We start from the raw sequence: 21,347 nt of genomic DNA, 5'->3' as shown, positions 1-21,347 counted from the left end.
GATCAATGACACCAAGCTGTGTTTATATGTTTTTATGAGGAGGTAATGCCTCCATTACCCAGCCACACCTACCCAGCCAGGCCTAACTAATAACAGCAAGTTCTCAAAACATTAAAAAAAAAAATGCTTTGTAGTACAGCAAATTCCACAGAATTGTAACATTCCCTCTTGGAGAGAGGGGCTGCTCCCAAAGCTCAGTGTCTTCGTTAGGGTTTCTATTGCTGTGAAGAGACACCATGACCATGGTAACTCGTATAAAGAAAAACATTTACTTGAGGGGGTGGCTTACAGTTCAGGGGTTTAGTCCATTATCATCACAGCAGCAAGTATGATGGCCTGCAAGCAGAAATGGTGGTGGCTACATCTTGATCAGAAGGCAACAGGAAGTGGACTATCTCACTAGGAGTAGCTTGAGCATATATGAGACCTCAAAGCCCGCCTCCACAATGGCACACTTCGTCCAACAAGGCCACACCTACTCCAACAAAGCCACACCTCTTAATAGTGCCACTCCTGCTGTGGGATGTTCTGTATGTCCTGTGGGAGCCCATTCTCGGGTTCCTTGTGGCTTTACCCAGCAGGTCCACATAGAGGATGATCAGGACCACAGGCCTGAGTGCAGGTGTCTGAGATGGTCTGCACTTGGCTGTGCTGTGGGATGGTCTGTATGTCAAATTACTCTGATTGGTCAATAAATAAAACACTGACTGGCCAGTGGCTAGGCAGGAAGTATAGGTGGGACTAACAGAGAGGAGAAAAGAAAGAACAGGAAGGCAGAAGGAGTCACTGCCAGCTGCAGCCAGGACAAGCAGAGTGTAAAGATGCCGGTAAGCCACGAGCCACGTGGCAAGGTATAGATTTATGGAAATGGATTAATTTAAGCTATAAGAACAGTTAGCAAGAAGCCTGCCATGTCCATACAGTTTGTAAGCAATATAAGTCTCTGTGTTTACTTGGTTGGGTCTGAGCGGCTGTGGGACTGGTGGGTGACAAAGATTTATCCTGACTGTGGGCAAGGCAGGAAAACTCTAGCTACACACTCCCAATGATCATATGAGGGCAAATTACATTCAAACTACCACACTCAGGAAGTAAACAAAACTTACAGGTTCCAGAAATCTGAAACTTACAAGAGTCACAGTGCCCTGGCAAGGTTACTCAAGTCCCATTGCTCATTCACAGGGAGGCTCCCCCTCCCCAGATTATACCAGCTCCCTTTGTGCCTTCACTCAGAGCCAGAAGATTCTCCTATTAAGCTGTCTGCAAGTCCTGTAGGGGCTTCCAGGGATGCAGATTTCCTGGGTCTTCACCCATGCTGGGGTGGACTTTTTGGTGATGCAGTTGTCTTTGTGTGGTTCATGTTCTGGTAAGTAGCCCCAAGAGACTCACTGGTTCATGAAGCTAGACTTGGGTAGAATGGTTTCTGTGGTCCTTGGTTCATGTCTCCCCAGGAAAAGTCACACAATTGGAGGGTTACTAAAATCTTTGTTTAAATGTGGTTTCATTAAACTCAAGGATCCTCAAATCCATCCATACCTAGCAAATGCAGACAGACCTGAGCAGAAATTCTACTAAGAAACTTCGGACTTTTAAACATTGTTGAGACTGTTGTAGACTATGAGGACTTTTGAAATTAGACTAAATGCATTTTGCACCATGATATTGTTACAAGTTTATGGGGGCCATGGAGTGGAATGTGGTAGTTTGAATGCAATTGGCCCCTGTAAACTCATAGGGAGTGGTACTATTAGGAGGTATGGCTTTGTTGGAGGAGGTATGGCCTTGTTAGAGGAAGTGTGTCACTGTGGGGGTGGGCTTTGAAGGCTTATATATGCTTAAGTCATGCTCAGTGTTCAGTTCATTTCCTGTTGCCTGTGGATCAAAGATGTAGAATTCTCAGCTCCTTCTCCAGCACCACATCTGCCTGCATGCTGCCATGTCCCGCCATGATGATAATGGATTAAACCTCTGAAAACGTAAGGCACTCAATTAAATGTTTTCCTTTATAGGAGTTGCCGTGGCCATGGTGTCTCCTCACAGCAACAGAAACCCTAATGAAGACAGAAGTTGGTTCTGGGTGTGCACACGACAGGTGTAGATGCAAACTGTCCATCAGCGCTGTCCTGCAGGCTGAGGTTTCTAACAGGAGGAGAAACAGATACACAGCCCCGGGGTGGTGATTTACCTCTAGAGAGAGGACTACTCACTTTTAAAAAGTTTATCATTCAGGGGAAAAATTGAGTGAAGAACTTCTGGGGGGAAAATGGCTCTCTGTGGGCTGCAGTTATCTGGGAGAGACAGGAAAGCCTGTAAACTAAACTGTTCAAAATGACAGAAAGTCCTGTTTCCAGTCTGACTAGATTCACGTGCCCTAAAATGGTTAGGAATAAATACAAAACAAGGAAAGCAAAAAAAGCTGAAATGCTAAGGACAAAAAAAATCTCAGAAGCTGGGCAGTGGTGGCGCACACCTTTAATCCTAGCACTCGGGAGGCAGAGCCAGGCGGATCTCTGTGAGTTCGAGGCCAGCCTGGTCTACAAAGTGAGTTCCAGGAAAGGTGCAAAGCTACACAGAAAAACCCTGTCTTGAAAAACCAATAATAAATAATAAAATAATAATAATGATGATGATGCAATTTTGGGGCTGGAGAAATGGCTCAGTGGTTAAGAGCACTGGCTGCTCTTCCAGAGGTCCTGAGTTCAATCCCAGCAACCACATGGTGGCTCACAACCATCCATAATGAGATCTGGTGCTCTCTTCTGGCATGCAGGCACATATGTAGACAGAACACTGTATAAATAATAAATAAATAAATCTTTTTTAAAAAAATCTCAGAAATACCCCAAGTGGCAGAAGGAATGTTAGTCGATTTGTCTGTCTAGAACCCAATCATCTTTGTCTTTTGCTCCCTTTAAAAAGGATGCGTGTGAACTCCATGTAGCTGGCATCCCTTCTTCCCACCAGGGGCTGCTCTGTTCAGCTCACCCACTTCCTCCACTGTACACAATCACCCATGGATGTCAGCAGCTCCCTAAGGGAGTCTTTCTGGACTAGTCATTTCTTCATCAAAGCAAGCATCCCTGATGACCTCGTCGGCATCTGTGTCCACCAACTTCTCACCAACCACAGTGAGGGACGCGGTGAGATTGACGGAGCCTGGTGCCTCATTCCTCACGGTGTCCAGACAGCCGTCAGCTAGATTTTCGCCCCAGTGAAGCAAGGAGACCATGCAACTCTTCCTTGCCCAGGAAGCCAGGCCGGTTCCAGCGGATCACGTTAAAGGTTTCTTTTACCTCCTCCGTGACTGGTCAGACCTTGAAAGCACATTGGGCATCGTGTTGCTGAGGACACCTCTTGATCTTAGCTGTTGACCTTCTGCTTGACGCAGTGATGGTTAGGAACCTGCACAGCCAACGGAATCAGAACACCTTTGGCAAGCAGTGCTTGCTCTACATGCTACTCTCACCATTCTGCAAAACCAGCATGCCTCCGCTGAACGGACACCTCCCGCATCCACCAGCAAACCGGCAGACGGCTCATGTTTTCTAGTCGAGAGTGAATCCTGTAAGGATGCTGTCTATGGAGAGTTAACAGCAAAAAGGGAGGCATCAAATCCCTGGTGTACCCCTCATGCCCTCTAGATGTCTATTCTATTAGGAAAGAAAGCTAAGAAGATGCTGAGCTGTGTGATGGACGAGCCTCAGGGAAAAGCGTGCTGGCCAAAAAAATGTACAAACAAGGTCTATTTTTTGTGGGTAGAGTTTTTCATCAGGGCCTCTGTTCAGCTCTGTCCCAACAGCTGGCTCTCAAATAACCACACTGAGACTTATTATTAATTATAAATGTTCAGCCAATATTTTAGGCTTGTTACTAACTAGCTCTTACATCCTAAATTAACCCATATTTCTTATCTACATTCTACCACATGGCAGTGCCTTTTTCCAGCTGGGCATGTTCATCTGCTTCCTCTGTGTCTGCCTTGAGACCTCACCCTCCTTCTTCCCCTGAGCTCCCTTTTTGTCCACAAGTCCTACCTAACCTCTACCTGTCTAGCTATTGGCCAATAGCTCTTTATTAATCCAATCAGAAGGCTCCTTGGTAAAGACACATTTTCGAAGAGTACAAAAAGTTTATTCCAGCCAGGCAGTGGTGGTGCACGCCTTTAATCCCAGCACTCGGGAGGCAGAGCCAGGCGGATCTCTGTGAGTTCGAGGCCAGCTTGGGCTACAGAGCGAGTTCCAGGAAAGGCGCAAAGCTACACAGAGAAACCCTGTCTCGAAAACAAACAAACAAACAAAGATTATTCCATATAAGTTTTAATGTGAGGGGCATTAAGCGCTCACTAATTAATCACAGACAAGGAGGCACTAGGTCCCCCTCTTCCCTAGCTAGATGCTGGCCCCTTCTTACATGGGGCCCTTTTTAGTTTATCATAGGTTGAAAAATTACAATCTACTAAGCGACTATGCCCGTGAAAAGGAAAGGGATGAGATCTTGAGTCTCAGAAAACTGAGAAATTTGCGATGGGAATTACGCTAGACAAGAAGGAAAAAAAAAATGTACTTCCTTGAAATAGACCTTACAAGGACAGGCAGGTAATGGCTCGCTCGAAGCTGGATGGAGGGAGCATGGGAAAAAAATCCCCTTATGCTGTGGGACCTGAAGAGTCCCTGGTGGAGTGACAGCGAGAGCCCTAAGACCCTGGCGAGTCGGGGATGGGGACATGGAAGTTAGTTCCAAGTCTTGAAGCTGACCGTTTACCTGACTGTGACTATACCCTTGCAGAATCATGCAAGGATATAAGAAATGGCAGGGAATGAAAGATTGAATCAAGCCGTTGCCAGAGCAACAGAATGGGGTGGGTGGGGGACAGCGACTTAATTCTGTCTCCATAGAGGTTGCGCGGGTTGAACATCAACATTCCTGCACGCGCCAGGATGCGACAGCAGGGGTCTGGAGCCAGCCCTCGGACACAGGTTGGCCCCTAAGCTTTCTGATCTCTAATCCTGCCTGCTCTGAACTTTATAAACCGAAGACTCGTCCCTGAACCTAGGGTGCAGTTCTCCAGAATTTTCGGGGTAAGGAAGGGGGGTAGCTGAGCTGAGGGAGCGGGTTGGCCCGGGCCTCAAGCCATGGCGCCCAAGAAGAAGCGCGGGCAAAGCGCTCGCAAGCAGGCGAGCGACAATGCAGAGGCCCCGCTCTCCGAGCGCGCGCAGTACCTGCAGCGCGAGTACTCGCTGCTCTCAGAGAATCTAGTGGCCTGTGAGAAGCGGGTGGACCAGGTGCTGCAGGACAATACGTTCTTGAACCAAGAGGCGAAGCGCTTGCGCGAAGAAAACCGGCTTTACGCCAGTTATGTGAGCGCGCACGCGCAGCGCTGCGCCAACACCATCGTGCGCCTCGAGGACCAGAACCGCATGGACCTGGCGCAGATTCGGTGGCAACGAGCCGAGCTGGCGTCGCTTTACCTCGGGCGCGAGGACGGGGTGCGTGCACAGCTGCTGGAAATGAAGATGCGCGCGGAAAACATGGCACAGCAGGTGCAGGAGCTGCAGCCCTACAAGGCCAGTGAGCGCGCCCCCCGCGGACCGGGCGGGGTCGAGAGGGATGGGCGCGCTCCTACCGGTGAGCTGATCCGCGCCCCCGCTGCAGGAATTGCAGCTGGAGCAACTGGCGCGAATCCGGACCCTGGAGCGTGAGCTGCTGCACATGCGCGTGGAGCACACGCAGCTCCTCCATCGGGTGAAGCGGCGCTTCCAGGAGGACAAGTCCGCTTTTGAGCGCGAGGCGCGCCTGCAAGTGCAGTCCCTGACGCGCCGCTCAGAGCGGGAGGCGGCGCGTGCCCTTATTGCTCACACACAGGGCATCAGGGCTGACAATGGGCGTCTCCGACTTGAACTCCTGAGGCTTATCATCCGGGCCCAGGTCCTGCAGGACTTGAAACTACAGCTGAAAGAGCAGCAGGAGCAGCTGCGCCGGGAGCACGCAGACGTGCGGAACCTGCAGTGTGTGCACGGCTGGCTGCACCGGGGCCCCGGGGGGCCACCACTCTGGCAGCCGCCCCAAATTCACCACCCCCACTTGCGCATCGGGTCACTTGCCACCGTGTTGGAATCATCCTACACAACTTTAGGCGCCCAGGCTATAGCCCAATCACGTGTGGCCTCCCGGGCCCCGTCGTTGGCCCAGTCACACCGAACCTCCCAGACTCCTTCTGTAAAATCTTTTGAGTCTTCTCAGCCCCAGTCTCGGAAGGCTGGGTCTGTGGTTGCTCTCCTGAGTCCATCACGTCCTGGATCCCGCCCCTCCTCTCTGACTCCCTCGCACCCGGGCTCGCGGATCTCGTCCCTGACCCGGTCACGGAAGAGCTCCGGGGTTGCATCCCTGGCTGTATCGTCAGCTACTTCTGTCTTGCAGCGCAAGAGCTCTCGGATCTCTCCACAGCCTTCCTTGCGTGAGTTCTCTCAAGAGACTGACATCTCTGCAAAGTCTAGCTTCAAGCTCCTCCCCGTTCTGTCGCAGGATCGAGTCCCTCTCAGCCCACAACCGGAGGAGACAGCAAACACTGATGAGGATGCTACAGAAGGTGTCTTGGGGCAAGCCTAAACCCACGGCAGCGGGGAGGCCAGTAGGACTATGGGGTGGGAGAAACATACCCTGAAAGCTTTCTTGGTACATAAAGATGTTAATAGACATGTAAAATAAACCCCATGATGGCACCTGCCTGGTTCGCTGCCCCTGTATTTCAGGTGTGCAGAGGTCTGCCATGCATGATACAAGGGAGCTTGATGTCTCCTTGTCTGCTGGAATTCGATGTCCTTCCACCAACCGCCAACCTGGGTAGGGAACCAGCGAGGCAGGCTGGGGCTGTGCTCCGGGGAAGTTGAGTAGTGTTCATTTCAAGGGGATTTCTGCAGAAGAGAGCAGGTTATGTCCCCGTCACCACAGGAAAACCTACTGGGACTTTCCCAATCATTTAAAAATACATAGTTTCCAATTTAGGGAAGACTGCAAGAATTATCCAGAAATTCCTAATGCCACACATCTAGACAAACCAGGCATACAGGTTATGTTTGGGTCTTTGAATCATCTGGGATTCTGCTGGAGACAGTTGTGCCCCTTAATTTTAAACACAACCCTGTGTGTTTACTGGCTAGAACTTTGGCCTGTTTTTTCTGGTGCTGGGGTTGAACCAGGGCCACATGCATGATAAACAAACCTGAGCTACATCCCTAGCCCTGCCCACTATTTCTTCAAGACACAATCAAAATTAGGAAATTCACCCTGGAGAAAATACTATCAACAAAATTATACTGGCCAATCAGATTTCGTCACTTGTCACAGTGGCATCCATAGCTACCTATGCCCCTTTCCTGGGTCACATCTTGTAATCCATTGTCCTGTCCTTTTATATTTGTTTTGCTTTTTGTTGTTGTTGTTTGTTTTGTTTTGAGACAGGGGCTCTCTATGTCGATCAGGCTGGCCTTGAACTCAGAGATCCTCCTGCCTCTGCCTCTCGAGTGCTAGGATTAAAGGTGTGCTCTACCACCACCCAGCAACAAAACTATATTTAAAAACAATTTTTTTTAGGGCTTGAAGAGATGGCTCAGCACTGGTTGGTCTTCGGGAGGTCCTGAGTTCAACAGGCTGTGTGTGTGTGTGTGTGTGGGTGTGTGTGTGCGCGCGCGCGTGCGTGCGTGCGTGTACCATGTGCATGCCTGGTGCCTGCAGAGGCCAAAGGGGTGGCTGATCCCCAGGAAATGGAGTTACAGATGGTTGTGAGCCATGGTGTGGGTTTTGGGAACCAAACCTGGGTCCTCAGCAAGAGCAGCAACTGATCCATCTTTCCAGCTCCCTACATGTAGTCTTGTAGACAACAGTCAAGTTCCAGAATTGCTGAAGGAAGAGAGGAGCATGTAGGCCGTGTGGGAGTATGTCCTACTGCCCAAGAACAGCTTCATGACCATCTCTCTCCTCTGTCAGATCCAACATCTGAAATCTCCCTTGTATGTGCAATGTATGTCTAGAAGGATATTTGCATGCATACGGGTGTGCTTGTGAAGGCCAGAGTTCAACATCATTGGGTCTTCCTTGATCACTCTCTGTGATTAATGAGACAGGGTCTCCTGCTGAACCTTGGCTAGTCCAGCTAGCCAGTTTGCCCCAGCAGCCCTGTCTCCACCTCCCGAACTCTAGATGATGGGTGGGCCACATGCTCATCCAGCACTTTTATGTGGGTGCTAGGGCTCCAAACTTGGGTCCTCACGCTTGCCCAGCAAGTTCTTTATCCAGTGAGCCATCTCCCACCCCTCAGATGCCGCAACCTCAGTGTGAAACACTTGCCAAATATTACTACTGCTATCTGGGCTGATTTTGTGAGGCCAGGCCCCCTCACAAAATCAAGCCTATCAACATTCCCTGTAAAGGGAGTGGGTCATCAGACCACGTCCAAGATCCAGACCGCTCCCTACTGCCAGCCTCCAACTGGGTCTAACACTGCCCCAGCTGCAAGCGGGCCCCAGAAGTGCTAGTATAGGGGAGAGGTCTTAAGTAAGTGAAGGTGGGACTAGGCGTGAAGCTTTTCTATTGCGCAGCTGCTGTAAAATAAGTCAAAGACTGGTCCGCCGCCGGGCTGGACTCGAATGGCATCCTTCCTTTGATCTCTCGGGGGTGGCTGATGTCTGGTGAGTACCACGGCCTCTGGGGTGATCTGAATGAGAAATGAGAAATGTTCCCCACAGGCGCGGCTGCTTGAGTGCTTGGTCCCCAGTTGGTGGCGCTGTTTGGGGAGGGTAGGGAGGTACCACCCTACTAGAGGAAATGCACACCGGGGCGCAGGCTTTTCAATTAAAGGCCTCATCCTACTTCCAACTCTGTCTTTGCTTAGTGCTTGTGGTTGAGGACATGAGTTCTCAGCTTCCTGCTGCTACTGCCATGCCTCCTTGACTCGTGGACTCTTCTTCCTCCGGCACTGTAAGTCAAAATAAACTCTTTCTTAAGTTGCTTTCGGTCACTTTTTTTTTTTTTTTTAATCACAGCAACAAAAAAAAGTAACTCATACAGCTTTCCAGGAAAAGTCACGAAACACTCAGCTACCTTTTCACATTTTAAGTGCCTTAAAAAAAAAAAAAAAGTATTACTGGGCAGTGGTGGCGCACACCTTTAATCCCAGTACTCGGGAGGCAGAGGCAGGCAGATTTCTGAGTTTGAGGCCAGTCTGGTCTATAGAGCGAGATCCAGGACAGTTAGGGCTACACAGAGAAACCCTGTTTCAAAAAGAAAAAGAAAAAAAAAAAAGGATGGTTTCCCCTATTCCTTTGTATGGGACTTTGCAGTTTTCCGCATGGCCTGTGGGCTGAGAGCATGGGAGCTATGATGGGCACTGGGGACTGTTAGTCCACGGCAATTTCTAGATGCAGCTTCAGGACGCTGCAGATGGCCGTGGTGGGGCAGGTTTGTGACCCCAGCACTAAGAAGGCTGAGGAGGCAAAAGGATCAAGTTCAGGACCAACCTGGGCTACATAGTAAGACACTGTCTCCAACAAGCAAGACAAAATGGCACTGCAGGTGTAGATAGGGGACAGCAGGTGGGGGAGACGGGGGGGGGGGGGGCCCCCGGTCAGCTGGCCATCGGTGTCCTCCCATCCCCCTCTAGTGAGGCTATCTCGAGCCCTGACATAGAATGTGCAAGTCACCAATGCTCAACAAAACTGAGACAAACCCACCAAACACTTCTTAGGTCCAGTCAAAGAACCCACTTACTTGCTGGTGCTGGGTAGTCAGTGAGCATGTTGGAAGACACTGGAGGTCACCGCAGGCTTCCCTTCCCTTGGATGTGGATTGGGAAGTATCTCTGTAGCTCCAGTCTATCAGGGAAAACTGATACAGGTCGTCAAATCCCCTAGCAAGTATGCTGAGGCAAGGGCAGGGCAGGGCAGCGTGAGGTGTCAACTCTACTTAGGTGTAGAGGTGACCCCAGACTCCCGTCATCCTCAAGTTGCCACTGTGAGTGGCTCTCAGGTTCCCACAGTGTTCTGAAGATGTGGTGGGCACCACAAAAAAGATGCCTTTCCAAGTTTTAAATCCAATGTGCTTCCACCATTAGGTCACTGAAGAACCAACTCTTTTGGTCATTTGAAGGCCTACAATGCAGATCCCAGATACCAACACAGTGACCGTTAGGGATAGACATGTGCTGAGAAGGTGGTCTTCCACCTCCACAGAGTTCCTGTGAGTTGAAGAATCTCCAAAACTGACCCACATGCACACGTACCCTACAGGGCCGATGTGGTCCACACTGCTGGCCGCACACCTGCTTACAAACACCAAATGGGACCCCGTCAGTCTGAGAAGGTAGTGAGATGAGACCACTCTGACATTGTCTTCCCTCTCCCCAGGCCAACTGCCGGAAGCTTCCTAAGGGACAGGATGGGGGAAGCGTCTCTGAGCAGCCAGTTCACAACTGTATTATAACTCTCTAGAGGTGGCAGGACAGAGATGTCTGCCTGTTCTAGAGTCCACTTAGCAGGGCACGGGAAGCAGGCTGGCCATGCCTTGGCTACCAACTGGACCGAACCGCAACCAGGCACCCGGACAGCCTGCTCTGACCAACAGGCAACAATTAGCAAAGAACTCACACTTCACTCCCAAGTTCTGTCACGGTTAACCTCGCACAACTATGGGGAAGTGAAAGCATTATGGAGGGTCAAAGCCAGGTCTGGGGGCCTGGGGGTGACTCAGTAGGCAAAGTGCTTGCTGCTCAGGTAGGGTGCCAACTCATTGGCATCCCTCAGCACCCACATAAAAGCCAGGCTTTGTGGCACGTGTGTGTATCAGTTCAGGGGAGGGAATGTCACAGAGGGGTGGATAGCCTCAACTTCCAGGCTCCGTGAATACTCTGTCTCAAAATTAATTAATTAATTAATTAATTAATTAATTAATTAATTAATAAAGGTAGAGTGACAGAGGACCACTAATGTCTACCCCTGGCCTTCACATGCACACACATGCACCCACCTGCAGATACACACAAACCAAACCAAACCAGGTAGAGGCCAGCTGGTTCTGGAAAGTCACTTAAAACTCAAGTTTGTAGGGCCCGGGGGTACAAGATCATAAACTCAGCTACTTGGGAGGCTGAGGCAGGAGGATGGAAAGTTCAAGATAAGCCTGGACAATGTGAGGCTGTCTCAAAGAGGGCTAGGGTGGCAGTTCAGCCCTTGCCCAGCTGCAGCTAGGTCCAATCTCCAGAACTGCAAACCACTCAAGTCCAAGTGCCCGCTCCCCACGGACACAAGGCAATGTGCTCAGACAGCAGGCCTTTTTACGACCACACGTGCCTATGAAAGGCCTTCCCAACCCCACCTATCGGACATGAACAGACACCTGGCAGCCCTTCAGTGGAAGGCAGACATGCATTTTTGTTTATCCAAGTTTGTACTGTTAAGTACAGGGAATGTCATCTGCATCCTTGATTCATTGGCTCCATTCACTGCACGTCCGTACATTCACTGGCTCCAGCAGCCCAGATAGATTGCCGCAGACTTCACAGTTCCTTTGTTGGAACTACAAAGTCAATGGCATGAATTCGGATGCCGGGTCTTGAAGAAGTGACCCAGCCTGAACGAAATCACACAGGTGGGGCCCCAGTGAAATCAGCACCTTCGTAAGAAGAACAAACAAGGCTCCAGCTCCCTTCATGCAAGCCAGGAAGAGCTCATACCACAAAGTAAGATGTTGCCGTTCTGGTCTCCCAGCCTCCAGATCTGAGGACAATGGTTTCTCTTTAAGCCACTCTGTGGTGTTTTGTCACAGCCTCCAGCACAGACTAACAGTCAACAATGGTCAGTATGTACACACTAACTTAAGGAAATACTGAAACTTAAACACTCACTCAGCTAACAACTTCCAGTTCTGCCATACAACCTAACACCCAAGCTCTGTTCACATTGCCATGATTGAAAAAATTACTTTTTACAGGGCTGGGGATGTAGCTGAGTTGGCCTAAGTCCTGGGTTTGATTCCCAGCACTGCATCAAACCAGCTGTATGGTGGTGTACAACTATAATCTTAGCATTCTAGGATGTAGAAGCAGGAGGATCACAAAGTCCTGATTTCCTTCAGCTTTATGAGTTCAAGGGCAGGCTTGGCTTCACTGGAACAGCTGGGGCGGTGGTGGCGCACGCCTTTAATCCCAGCACTCGGGAGGCAGAGCCAGGCAGATCTCTGAGTTCGAGGCCAGCCTGGGCTACAGAGTGAGTTCCAGGAAAGGCGCAAAGCTACACAGAGAAACCCTGTCTTGGGGAAAAAAAAACAAAAAACAAAAAACTGGAACAACAATGGCTCAGGGGTTAAGAGCACTTACAGGTCTTGCAGAGGACCTGGGTTGTTCCCGGCACTCTTATGGTGCTCACGATCATCTATAAATCTAGTTCCAGGGTATTTGAGTCTCTTCTAGACACCCGTGGGTACCAGGCACACACATGCTGCATACATACATGTAGGTAACATACTCATTCACATAAAATTTTTTTAAAAAAATCTTAAAATTTAAAAGCTGGACATGGTGGCTGGCACATGCCTTTAAATGCAGCACTTGGGAGACAGAGGCATGTGGATCTCTGAGTTTGAAGCCAGTCTGGTCTACAAAGCAAGTCAGTCAAGATTATCTCAACCCTCCCACAAAAAAACCAAAACCAAAACCACAACTTAAGAGTAGCTTATTAAGATCGAGGCCATCTCTCAGCTCCACCTGATTTCCTGGGTTATCAGGTATCATATCTTATGGGGTGTAGCTCAGCACTTTCCCAGCAGAATTTGACCTTTTGCTTCCCATTTCCTTTTCAACTCCTTCCCAATTCCATGTGCATTTTTAAACTGGAACTTCGAGACAGGGTTTCTGTGTAGCCCTAGCTGTCCTGTACTTCAATCTGTAGACCAGGCTGGCCTTGAACTCAGAGATCCTCCTGCCTCTGCCTCCTGAGTGCTGGGATTAAAGGAGTGTGCCACCACTATCCCACAACTAACTGGAACTTTTAAAAATTAGGTGGATAGGCCTGCATGCATACCTATATACCACATGCGTGCCTGGTGCCCACAGAGGCCAGAAGAGGGTTATTGTGGAATAATCTTTGTACACTGTGAAGATGTGTCTTTGCCAAGGCACCTTCTGATTCATTTAATAAGAGTTGACTGGCTGGTAGCTAGGCAGGAAGGGGTCAGGTGGGACTTCTGCAGAGAGAGGAAGAAACACTAGATGCCACAGGACGTGGAGAGGAAACAGGAGGTGCAAGATGAAAAAGAGGTAAAAAGCCATGAAGCAAAAATGAAGATTAATATAAAATGGATTAATGTAAGTTATGAGCTAGTGGGATGAGCCTAAGCTATAGGCCGAACTTTCATAATTAGTAAGTCTGTGTTGTTTTTTGTGAGCTGGCGGCCCAAAGAAAAATCTGTTACAAAGGATGTTGTATCCCCTGGAACTGGAGTTAGACTTGTAAATTGTCATGTGGGTTCTGTTATTTGAACCTGGATTCACTGGAAGAGCAGTCAGTGCATTTAATTGCTAAGCCATCTCTCCAGCCTCCTGGAATTCTTTCAAAGTATAATCTGTTATCAGACCTAGAGATAAAGCTAGAAAACCTGATTTACAGTGGATACAAGTGCTTGGTCTCTTGAACAGCTTGCTGAATGCAGAGCCATGCCGTGAGCTCCACCTGGGAGACTGAGGAACCTGCCTGTCTCTATTTTGAAGGCAGGAGCCATTATTTCTTGTTTTGTTTTGTTTTTTTTTTTTTGAGACAGGGTTTTTCTGTGTAGCTTTGGAGCCTATCCTGGATCTCGCTCTGTAGACCAGGTTGGCCTCGAATTCACAGAGATCCACCTGGCTCTGCCTCCCAAGTGCTGTGATTAAAGGTGTGCGCCACAACCGCCTGGCCTTTATGCTGTATTTTTTTTTTTTTAAATAAGTTTCTATTTACTGTGAGAATTGAGTGGCTCTTTCCTGGAACCTGACCTTCTCCAACCCAAGACCTTGATTTGTTTTACTCCTTATAAGGGGCCCAAAAGATGGATTCAGGGCTGCTCTCTTTAACTAGACTTAGGAGGCAGTCACTGACCAACTCTTGGATGTACCCCAACAACAACAACAAAATCGAAGGCCGAGCGGTGGTGGCGCATGCCTTTAATCCCAGCACTTGGGAGGCAGAGCCAGGCGGATCTGTGAGTTCGAGGTCAGCCTGGGCTACAGAGTGAGATCCAGGAAAGATGCAAAGCTACACAGAGATACCTTCTCGAGAAAAAAAAAAAAAGAAATCGAGCTTGCTTCAAATTTGGCTCAAATTGTGGTAGTGTTCCTAATCTCATCGTTGGGATTAACAAGACATTTCTGGCTGAAAGTCGACATGCTGCTTTAGAACTGAAGATGTCCCGTGATGCACAGGGCCACCTCACACTGCTGTAAGGCTCACACTGCTGTAAGGCCTGGCTTATTTCGAGGGACATGAGCAGCTCCCAAGGCACCAGGGCCAGAGCTGAGCAGAGGAGCTTCTAGGGCAGTGGCAGGCAAAGGCCACCGCTTCTGCATCCTGAGTGGGCGGACCTGACCCAGCCAGCTCCTGAGCACCACCTGACAGCCAGCAGCAGAGGAGCCTCAGAAGCACAGCCTGGGATAGTGAAGTGGAAGAGGTTCATTCCTGAGGCGCCCAGCTTGGTGGCCATCTCTACAGCTCATGAGCCTGTGCAGAGAAACAGGACCAGTGAGAAGCATCCAGCTCTCAACCACATGCCCAGCAGAGGCTCCACTGCCCCTTCCTAGGACAGCTCTATGCAGGAAGAGTCCGGCCTGAAGCCAAGGCTCATCTAAGATCCCACACCACTGTGATATAACCTTCTGGTTACGCTTTAATGAGACCAAATAAATAGAGCCAAAGATCCGGTATCTCTTGCTGGATCACCTGCTAGAGAATCAGTGCTGAGGGCATTTCAACAATCTCCCTCTACCCAGGCGGTCCCCGACAGTCTGTGGCTGCTTCTCCACATACCCCCACGCTGCGCTGAATACCCAGTGTGAATCCAGGCCTCCCTGCAGCCCTTTAACAAGGGTGTTTGTTTCTATGGTCACCTGTGGAGGTTGAAGAAGTTTTTTTTTTTTTTTCCTCCCCATTTATTTATGTATTTCTTGTGCGTCTGTATGCACACATGTGCTGCGGGAAGTCAGAGAACTTAGGGCATCGGGTTCTCTCCTCCGACCGGGTGGGTCTCTGGGCACCAAACTCCGGTTCTCGGGCTTTGCCACACGCATGTGCCTTCACCCACCGGGCCGCCTTGTCAGCTCCAACCTCCCTCCCACCAACAGGAGACGTGATGAAAGAGCTGGGGGGGGGGTTAAAGGGCACCCAAGTGACACTCGGGACAGGGGCAAACTCCTCAGCTGAGGCAGCCAGCGCTGTGGCCGGCTCGGCCTGCACACGTGATGCCCGCCCCCCCTGTGCCCATTTCCTGGCAGGACTTCCTCAGGGAGGGACTCGGGGACCACCGGGCTTCGAGGCTTGCCGCGGCTGGCCCGGAGCCCCAGAACCGGGGAAGGACCAGCAGCTGCCTGCGGGTCCCCTCACACCTCCCCGCGCCCGTGAGTTCTCTGGTGGCGCGTGAAGAAGCCCAGGTGGCGGAAGCCCTTGCCACAGTGCTGGCACTCGTAGGACCTCTTGGTCAGGTGCAGCCGCTGGTGGATGCTGAAGCCCTTGGGCCACCGGAAGGCCTTGCCACACTCGCCGCACGTGTAGGGCTTCTCCCCGCTGTGGATCCGCTGGTGGTGGCCCAGGTTCTCCTTCGTGCGGAAGGCCTTGCCGCAGCTGCCACAGAAGAAGGGCCTCTCCCCGGTGTGCACGAGTCTGTGGCGCAGCAGGTTGGACTTCTGCTTGAAGGCCTTGCCGCAGTCCCCGCAGGCGTAGGGCCGGTGCTCCGTGTGGACCTTGCGGTGCTGGGCCAGGCGGTCCTTCAGGCTGAAGGCCTGGCCGCACAGCTCGCAGCAGAAGGGCTTCTCGCTGGTGTGATTCCTCTGGTGGCGCAGGAGGTTGGACACCCAGCGGAAGGTCTGGCCACACTCACAGCACTCAAAGGACCGGGTCCCGGTGTGCACCGTCTGGTGAGCAGCCAGGCGGCTGTGGCAGCTCAGCGCCTTCCCACACGTGCCGCAGATGAAGGGATGTCCCTCCGCGGCAGCCCTGCACGGCTCCTCCTCCTGCAGGCCCGGCTGCTTCCTGCAGGATTTCCCACACGGCCGGTTCGGGAAAGCTTCCTGGTGGTCCGCTTTCTCGCCAGAGGTGGCTCTGGGGAGGCGCACCTTACCCAGGGTCAGGACACTCTTCTTCAAGGTAGCCCCCCTCTTGGCTCCTGTCCGTGGATGGGTCCTCTCATGAGCTGAAGCCAGAATGCGGGCTCTCTTACGATCTGTGGACTGTCTGCCTCCTGGGGAGGAACAGACACGTTTACACGGAACTGGCCCAGGGACAAGCCAACTTACAAAGCAGCTATCCAACAAAGGACGAGAAAAAGCTAACAAGTGCCAAGTCAACGCAATCTACTTAGGGACTCAAAGAAAAATGGCATGAATTATGAAGAAAATGTGTTCAGTGTACACAGGTGAGCTAAAACTAACGAGACTTACAGGGCCAGGTACTCGGACCTGTAAAAAAGAAACCATAAGTGGGTTTAAACGGCCCCAAACCCACTAATTGTCCATCAAGCTTGTGTTGGTTCAAGTAACAGGCCTTATTCCTACCATGGAGGTGGGCCTGGGGCAGGCACTGAGAGCTGGCTGTCTGCAAATTAGAACCACCCACCCTCAGAGCCATAAGCTTCCTGCAAACAGAGGCCTGATACACTCCCAGCTGGGGGCTCCCCATAATCTGGGGCCCTCCCAGCCTGTCTCAGGCACATAAAGTGCCTGGTCTTCTTTCTGGGAGGATGTGCAGTAAAAAAAAAAACAAAACTCAGGGCAGAGGTGTATCTCAAGAGTTGTTTATCTGGGCTGGAGAGATGGCTCAGTGGTTCAGAGCACCGGCTGCTCTTCCAGAGGTCCTGGGTTCAATTCCCAGCAACCGCATGGTGGCTCACAACCATCTGTAATGAGATCTGGTGTCCCCTTCTGGCCTGCAGGGACACATGCAGGCAGAATACTGTACATATAATAAATCTAAAAAAATAATAATAATTGTTTATCGAAGGCCTCAAGTTCTATGCCTAGTATGGCAAAAAGAAAACAAAAGCTCCATGACCACCATCTGGAGCACCTTACTTAAGGAAAAAGCCAGGGTTTTCCCCCCAGTTTACAAATGAGCAAACACATGTGAAATAGAGAGAGAACCTGCCCCAGTATCACAAACCTGGAACATGTCAGATCCAGACAGACACTCTCTCTCTCTCTCTCTCACTCTCTCTCTCTCTCTCTCTCTCTCTCTCTCTCTCTCTCTCTCTCTCTCTCTCTCTCTCTCTGCTCTACCAAACAAATCTCTCACAGTCAAATCTCAGCCGCCCCTAGACTCACCACAGACAGTGCTAGGACACTGCCTCCCTTTCTCAAACACCTCCCTCCCACAACAACCTCACCACAAGGGTCCATTGAGACGTGTACACGTCCCTCCCACCAGAGCTAAGTGGCAGAAATACGCCACTCATCCACCTCCAAAAACCCTAATTAAGAAGGCACTCGGCAGGCTGGAGAGATGGCTCAGAGGGTTGGGAACACTGGCTGTTCTTCCAGAGGTCCTGAGTTCAATTCCCAGCAACTACATGGCCGCACACAGCCATCTGTAATGGGGACCTGATGCACTCTTCTGGCTTGCAGGTAGACAGAACACTGTATACATAATAAGTAATTTTTTTTTTGTTTTGTTTTTGTTTTTTGTTTTTCGAGACAGGGTTTCTCTGTGTAGCTTTGGAGCCTGTCCTGGAACTCACTCTGTAGCCCAGACTGGCCTCGAACTCACAGAGATCCGCCTGCCTCTGCCTCCCGAGTGCTGGATTAAAGGCGTGTGCCACCACCCCTGGCGTAATTTTTTTTTTAAGGGCACTCTGCATCCACTCTCCCACTGTGTCTGTCTGAGGGGTGGGAAAAGTGGCCTTAATCAGTGCCAGGAAATGTGGGAGGGGTCAACCAAGAGAAATCCATCCTACTTACCTGGGCAGACACCTTTTTGTGCTTCTAGAAACTCAGGTCTGTCCCAGTCTTCAACCCATGGTTCATCCCACTGATCCAGGTGAGAAATAAGGTCTGGTCTAGGGCCACAGTATCCTTTTCAAAAGTGAGAAATGGTATCTGATTTGTGTAAAAGACAACATAAGTCCAGGACTCAGACCAGCTCTGGGCAGCACAAGATGACCCCAGCAGCCCAGTCAGCCCCTGTAGATCCCCTGGATCCCCTGGAGAAGCTGCCTGGAAGCAGGAATGAGGAAGCCAGAGGCTCACAGGAGGGAAACAGGAGTATGCCTGCCCGCGCCTGAGCACAAATATGCTGACACAAAATGTAGGGACCTAGGCTACCTCCAGAGGAGCCAAAAGAGATGCCCTTGATCAGACACAGCACAGGGGTCTTAGCCAGGACCTACCAGGCTCCAGAAACCGACATGCAGCAGCCCTTACCCAGCTCGATGAAGTTCCTGAAGTTTTCAAGCATCACATCCCGGTAGAGGGTCCTCTGGCTAGGGCTGAGACAGTCCCACTCTTCCCTGCAGAAGTACACGGCCACATCTCTGAAGGTCACTGGCACCTGACACACGGATGGCTCCAGGACTGCCTGCTACTGAGTGAGAGTGAGTCAGAGAGAGCATGCTAGAAACCCATGCGCTGTACAGGAAGAAGGGGTAGGGCAGGCAGCGATCTCTGTGGTGGTTAATATTCACCAGGAATCACCTAGGAGACACACCCCTGTGGATGTGTTTGTGAGGATGTTTCCATAGAAATCTAACCAACCCTGAAGGTAGGCACTATCATTCCATGGGTGTGGTTCCAGCCTCCAGAAAAGGGAAAGGGCAGCCAGCTGAGCACCAGCATTATCCTAGCCAAGGATGCCACCTGTCCGGCTGCAGCTCACACTCCTGCCTCCACGATGGGCCTATGTGACATAGGCAGCTGTCACAGCAACAGGAAAAGTCACTGATACAGAAAACATCCTCTCGGTGCAGGGCATATGATTCTCCAATTTGTCCTGTGCCATTTTAAAATGAAACAGAGTCATAGTGGTGCACACCTTTGATCCCAGCACTCAGGAGGCAGAGGCAAGTGGATCTCTGAGTTTGAGGCCAGAGAGTTCCAGGACAGCCAGAGCCATGAACCATCATTAGCCACTGTTGTGGTTTGGCTGTAGGCAAGCATGACCTTCTCCTCACTCATCCCATTGCTATCAAGAGATAATCTTGATTCTGTAGTCAGGACAACAAGATAAGCAAACAGCACAGTAATAACTAGGTGGACTGCAATGCTAATGAGGGTGTTAACAGTCTACAGGATGGGAGGGCCACAACATTCACTAGAATTTGACCCACAATCCCAAGCTTCCTGTGCTCAGCCCCCTTTCCTTTTCATTTGATCCAGGGTCCAGTTCGTGAAATGGTGCTACCCACATTCGGGGTAGATATTTCCACTTCAGCCAACCAATTAAGAAGTCCCACTGCCATGGTGGCGCATGCCTTTAATCTCAGCACTTGGGAGGCAGAGGCAGGCAGATCTCTGAGTTTGAGACCAGCCTGGTTTACCCAGCAAGTTCCAGGACTGCCAGGGCTATGCAGAGAAACCCTGTCTCCAAAAACCAAGGGGGAAAAAAAAAAAAGGAAGGAAGGAAGAGAGAAAGAAAAGAAAAAAAGAAAATCCCCCTTGGGTGAGCCAACTATAGAGACCCAATCTCAAAAACAAAGAGTTCAAGGCCAGGTGTCCTAGTGTCAATTCTGCTCCTGAGATAGAATTCCGACAAAAACCAGAAAAGAAAGGCTTATCTAACTTACAATTCCTGGGAGGCAGAGCCAGGCGGATCTCTGTGAGTTCGAGGTCATCCTGGGCTACCAAGTGAGTTCCAGGAAAGGCACAAAGCTACACAAAGAAGCCCTGTCTCAAAAAACCAATAAATAAATAAATATAAATAAATAAAATGTTTAGAACTCAAACTTGCTTTCTCTAATCTTCCATAGTCCAGGGGCCCCAAACCTGTGTTTGCCCATCAATTAAGCCAATCAAGGCAACGCCCCACGGACATGCCTAAAGGCCAACCTCAATTTAACATCCCTTACCGAGGCATTCTTCCAAAAGGACTCTAGATTGTGTCAAGTTGAGAAATTAATCATTACACTTACTTTGCCTACGCCGCTACCTCAAAGACCGATTGGGATACTTTAAAAAAAGCAAGCCAAATAAAACAAAGCAACAAAATTTAATGGAACCAATAAAACTTAGATTTTCTGGTTCTAAAAAGGAGTTAGGAAGATAAAATGGCAAGCTAGAGGAAATGTTCCCAATTCACCATCCTGCCAAAGAACTAGTGGTATCCATTATAACTTTTACAAACTAACGGTAAAAAGAGAAAGCCATTCTATAAGGGTAAAAATAAGCTGTACTAATGCTAGCACTCGGGAGACAGAGGCAAGGGGATCAGGCACAATTGGAGCCCAGCCCGACTACAAAAGCGAGACCCTGTCTATAACAGGGAAATTATTTTTTAACACTTAGCACAAAAGTTGCGCCTTCGGCATTCAACCCTGTGACATTGAGCCTGGACTAGTTTATCTACAAACGCTCTGGTCTGCATTCTTATCTATAAACGACCTGCAAGGCCGAAAATTAGGACACACCGAAGCTCCGGAAACTCGGGTCCGGGTAGTGACTGCCAACCACAAACAAGCTGATCAAATGAGAACATTGCTTCTCATCTGAACTCCTGAACTGGTGCAAGTGCAGGAAATCCACCCGAAAACAAGACTGCAACCCTGGAGGGCAGGAGCCGACACAGCCCCGGACTGAGATCCGAGGGCTGCCCGAGCGCAGTACCAGCGAGAGGAAGGAAACCCGAGCGCGAGAGCCCTGGGATTGTGGGGAGAGGGTCCGTACTCACCGGAGGGTCCTCACGGTGAGCCCGCCCGGGAGGAGCGCTGCCCCGTCGGAAGCAGCGCTTGCGTCCAGCCTCCCGGGGAGCAGCGGCAGCGAGATGTGGGCGCATCTGAAGGCCGCAGGGGCTGCGGCGGGTCCAGTCGGCTTCGGCGCAAGCGCGGTGGCGCGGAGCAGGGCGACCCAGAGCTGCACGCCAGGCCGGCACCGGACGATCGCCCAGCTCCTGCAGCTTCAGTCCTCAGTTCGGCTGCGC

The 21,347-nt window shown here is 50.5% G+C and overlaps 2 protein-coding genes and 1 pseudogene across 2 annotated transcripts; 1 reads left to right on the top strand and 2 right to left on the bottom strand.

The window, feature by feature from the left end:
- Positions 1-2,861: 2,861 nt before the first annotated feature.
- LOC143269677 (myosin regulatory light chain 2, smooth muscle minor isoform pseudogene) lies at positions 2,862-3,229 on the bottom strand (annotated as a pseudogene).
- Positions 3,230-3,721: 492 nt separating this feature from the next.
- Positions 3,722-6,783, top strand: Ccdc166 (coiled-coil domain containing 166). The gene is made up of 2 exons (XM_006989300.4): positions 3,722-5,564; positions 5,653-6,783. Exons 1-2 carry the CDS (start codon positions 5,133-5,135, stop codon positions 6,604-6,606), a joined length of 1,386 nt encoding a protein of 461 aa, XP_006989362.1. The 5' UTR covers positions 3,722-5,132; the 3' UTR covers positions 6,607-6,783.
- An 8,100-nt stretch (positions 6,784-14,883) lies between these two features.
- Znf707 (zinc finger protein 707) lies at positions 14,884-21,347 on the bottom strand. The gene is made up of 4 exons (XM_006989299.4): positions 21,099-21,347; positions 18,641-18,797; positions 18,179-18,292; positions 14,884-16,467 (listed from the first exon to the last, which is right to left on the bottom strand). Exons 1-4 carry the CDS (start codon positions 21,201-21,203, stop codon positions 15,611-15,613), a joined length of 1,233 nt encoding a protein of 410 aa, XP_006989361.2. The 5' UTR covers positions 21,204-21,347; the 3' UTR covers positions 14,884-15,610.

Source organism: Peromyscus maniculatus, chromosome 20, assembly GCF_049852395.1.
Source record: "Peromyscus maniculatus bairdii isolate BWxNUB_F1_BW_parent chromosome 20, HU_Pman_BW_mat_3.1, whole genome shotgun sequence".
Classification (NCBI taxonomy): Eukaryota; Metazoa; Chordata; class Mammalia; order Rodentia; family Cricetidae; genus Peromyscus; species Peromyscus maniculatus.
The sequence above is the reverse complement of the archived record's forward strand: the minus strand, read 5'-3'. Positions and strand labels throughout refer to the sequence as shown.

Coding starts and splice junctions, on each gene's coding strand:
- Ccdc166 (XM_006989300.4), top strand. CDS start 5,133: ATGGCGCCCAAGAAGAAGCGCGGGCAAAGCGCTCGCAAGCAGGCGAGC. Junction 5,565..5,652: donor AGGAGCTGCAGCCCTACAAG/GCCAGTGAGCGC, acceptor CCCCCGCTGCAG/GAATTGCAGCTGGAGCAACT.
- Znf707 (XM_006989299.4), bottom strand. CDS start 21,203: ATGCGCCCACATCTCGCTGCCGCTGCTCCCCGGGAGGCTGGACGCAAG. Junction 18,798..21,098: donor CTCACCGTGAGGACCCTCCG/GTGAGTACGGAC, acceptor CTCACTCAGTAG/CAGGCAGTCCTGGAGCCATC. Junction 16,468..18,178: donor ACAAAAAGGTGTCTGCCCAG/GTAAGTAGGATG, acceptor GTTCCTCCCCAG/GAGGCAGACAGTCCACAGAT.